Below are 3554 nucleotides of genomic sequence, written 5' to 3'. Positions count from 1 at the left end.
CACACATTGACACCGCCTCGGTCAAAAGATCCACAGTAGACACACAACTATAATAAGATATTAGTTGACTTAAAAAGACATATTTGTAACAGAGGGAATAGACTCATCCTCAGAGTGTGTTGAAGAAAAACATCGTCCAGCTTTTCCCCTTTCTAACTCCATCATCTGGTCCACTACACGATGCTGAACATCATTTTTTTTTTTTTCAGACCGGTTCCCGGCTCTGAATCTCACTCTGGTTTGCGCGCACTCCGCTAGGGGTCGTATGGGGTCCGCGTATGAGAGCCGCATCTCCCTGCCTCTCTCCAGCCCCGCTGCTTGTGTGGCTGGCTGGAGGAGAGTTAATATCGTTTCGACTACCGGCTGTAATTATAACGCTCAGCCTTAAGAAACAGCGCGCGGATGGCGGATGATTCCCTGCATACATATCACAGCATTTGCATGCATTACCCCGGTCTTGTCCTCAGGGGTCAGACGGGCCCGGGCCACCAAGTCAACAAGTCTTCCACTCGCGCGCATCACACGTTGCTTCATTATGGGACGCGCTTTACGGACAGGTGTGTGTGTGTTTATGTGTGTTTATGTGTGTGGGGGGGTCCAGCCTTGTCGTCCTCCATCCCCTCTTCTCAGGGATTCTGAAGAGAGAAGCCACTCGGATCAACTCCGAGAAAGGCAGAGCGAGATAGAGCCGCAGTGAGGGAGACCGAGGAGGGGCCGTGCGGGGCGTTGACGGGCAACCCCGCTGTCCAATCAGAAGAGAGCTCTCAGCGTGACTTACAGCCGCCGGGGGCTGAAAGGGGGGCGGCGCGATGCAAAGGGAGGAAAAAAAAAAAAAGCAAAGAGTTGAGTGAACAGCGTCAGTAGAGAGTGGAGTGGAGGGGACCGCAGTGAGGGAGCAGGGTGCCAAGAGGAGAGACACGAGCCCGAAACCGAGAGGACAAGTCGGACATTTTACCGTCAGATTAGAGGGACAATCACAGAACACAAGACCGATCTCGTATTGTTTTTATGTGGATACTGATTTCCTCGTTTCCAAACTGCGCTCCAGACTGGCCCCACTGCGCTTCATTGGAATGCGCGCGGTAGCTTCTCCGGACACGTCTGAGAAGCGACACAGCAGAGAAGGGACAGAAACAGAGGCTCTGCGGTCTTTAAAACTCCTCACAGAAATAGAAATGCCTCTCTTCTAATGGGACAGATTTTTTCCGGACGTCTTATACATTCCTGGAGACTTTTACGCATTTTTGGAGACTTTGTCAGCCGAAGGAAATGGGTGATGGGACCGGATATTTGTCCATTAACAGAGGATAACACGGTTTATAATATTCTCTACCTAAGTGCACTTGTTTCCCTGCGATGATTGTGCTTTTGATTGTCCTGTGCATCGCGGATGGAGTGCTCTCTCAGATACGCTACTCTGTGCCGGAGGAGGCGGACCATGGCACCTTGGTGGGGAATATCGCCGAGGACCTGGGACTGGACCTTACCAAACTGGCCTCCCGCCGTTTCCAGGTGGTGCCCAGCTCTCGCACGCCGTACCTGGAGGTGAACCTGGAGAACGGCGTCCTGTTCGTTAACGAAAAAATCGACCGGGAGCAGATCTGCAGGCAGAGCGCCAGCTGCCAGCTCAACATGGAGGTGTTCTTGGAGAACCCGCTAGAGCTGTTTCGGGTCGAGATCGAGGTGGTGGACATTAACGACAACCCGCCCAGTTTCCCGGAGACAGACATCACGGTGGAGATCTCGGAGAGCGCCACTCCGGGCACCCGTTTCCCCCTGGAGAGCGCGTTCGATCCGGACGTGGGCTCTAACGCGTTGCGCACTTACGATATCACCACTAACAACTACTTTTACCTGGATGTGCAGACCCAAACGGACGGAAACAAGTTCGCCGAGCTGGTCCTGGAAAAGCCGCTGGACCGGGAGCAGCAAGCGGCGCACAGGTACGTGCTGACCGCGGTGGACGGCGGTCAGCCTCCCCGGACTGGCACCGCGCTGCTGGTGGTCAAAGTGCTGGACTCTAATGATAACGTGCCGGTGTTTGACCAGCCCGTCTACACGGTGAGCCTCTCGGAGAACGCACCGGTGGGCATGCTGGTCATACAGCTGAACGCCACCGACCTGGACGAGGGACTGAACGGGGAGATCGTTTATTCCTTCAGTAACCACATATCCAACCGCGTAAAGGACCTGTTCAGCATCGACCCGCGCACCGGGCGCATCGAGGTGCGCGCGGAGGTGGATTTCGAGGAGAGCAGCCTCTATCAGATCTTCGTCCAGGCCAAGGATATGGGGCCGAACGCTGTGCCCGCGCACTGCAAAGTGCTAGTCAAAGTCTCCGACCTGAACGACAACGCACCGGAGATCACCTTCAGCACCGTCACTGAGTCGGTGAGCGAAAAAGCGGCTCCCGGTACCGTCATCGCGCTGCTGAGCGTGACGGACCGGGACGCGGAGGAGAACGGGCAGATCCACGTGGAGATCCTCGGTGACGTCCCGTTCAAATTAAAAACATCTTTTAGGAATTATTTCACCATCGTGACCGACGGCCCGCTGAACCGGGAGCAGGCGGACTCCTACTCCGTCACCGTGGTCGCGCGGGATAAAGGGACGCCCTCGCTGGCTGCCAGTAAGTCCATCCGAGTCCAGGTGTCGGACGAGAACGACAACGCGCCCACGTTTACGCAGGCCATATATGATGTGTATGTGACAGAGAACAACGTGCCGGGGGCGTACATACACGCTGTCACGGCTCAGGACCCGGACGTCGGGCAGAACGCGCTCATCAGCTACTCCATATTAGAGTGTGACATCCAGGGCATGTCGGTCAAAACCTACGTGTCCATCAACGAGGAGACAGGCTACCTGTACGCGCTCAGGTCCTTTGATTATGAGCAGTTGAAGGATTTCACCTTCATGGTCCAGGCCAAAGACGCGGGCGCCCCGGAGCTCTCTTCCAACGCCACGGTCAAAGTCATCATCGTGGACCAGAACGACAACGCCCCCGTGGTGCTGGCCCCACTGGGGAAGAACGGCACCGCCAAGGAGCCCCTCCCCCGCACCGCCGAGCCGGGCTACCTGGTGACCCGCATCGTGGCCATGGATGCGGACGACGGCGAGAACGCCCGGCTGTCATACAGCATCCACAGGGGGAACGAGAACGGCATGTTCCGGATGGACTGGAGGACGGGTGAGCTCCGCACGGCGAGGCGGGTGTCGGTCAAGCGCGACCCCCACCAGCTGTACGACCTGCTGATCGAGGTGAGGGACCACGGCCAGCCGCCGCTGTCCTCCAGCGCCAGCGTGCTGGTGGTGCTGGTGGACAGCGTGGCCGAGGGCCGCGGCGCCGGGGACCGGGGAGGCACTGCCAAGGCCAAAGACGGGACCCTGGACCTCACGCTCATCCTCATCATCGCCCTGGGCTCCGTCTCCTTCATCTTCCTGCTGGTCATGATCGTACTGGCCGTGCGCTGCCAGAAGGACAAAAAGCTCAACATTTACACCTGCCTGACCAGCGAGTGTTGCCTGGCTGCAGCTCCTGCTGCTCGCGGCAG

The 3554-nt window shown here is 57.3% G+C and overlaps 1 protein-coding gene across 1 annotated transcript; it reads left to right on the top strand.

Moving 5' to 3' along the window:
- Positions 1-832: 832 nt before the first annotated feature.
- Positions 833-3549, top strand: LOC137888417 (protocadherin-10-like; the record flags this gene model as incomplete). Its single annotated transcript, XM_068731799.1, has 1 exon — positions 833-3549. A coding segment is annotated over exon 1 (2193 nt), but the record flags the coding sequence as incomplete, so codon positions are not given.
- Between the last annotated feature and the right edge of the window lie 5 nt (positions 3550-3554).

This window comes from Cebidichthys violaceus, unplaced genomic scaffold, assembly GCF_023349555.1.
Source record: "Cebidichthys violaceus isolate CVI_PGR_0920_01 unplaced genomic scaffold, fCebVio1.0.p SCAF_534, whole genome shotgun sequence".
Taxonomy (NCBI): domain Eukaryota; kingdom Metazoa; phylum Chordata; class Actinopteri; order Perciformes; family Stichaeidae; genus Cebidichthys; species Cebidichthys violaceus.
This window is presented reverse-complemented; position numbering and strand designations above follow the sequence as displayed.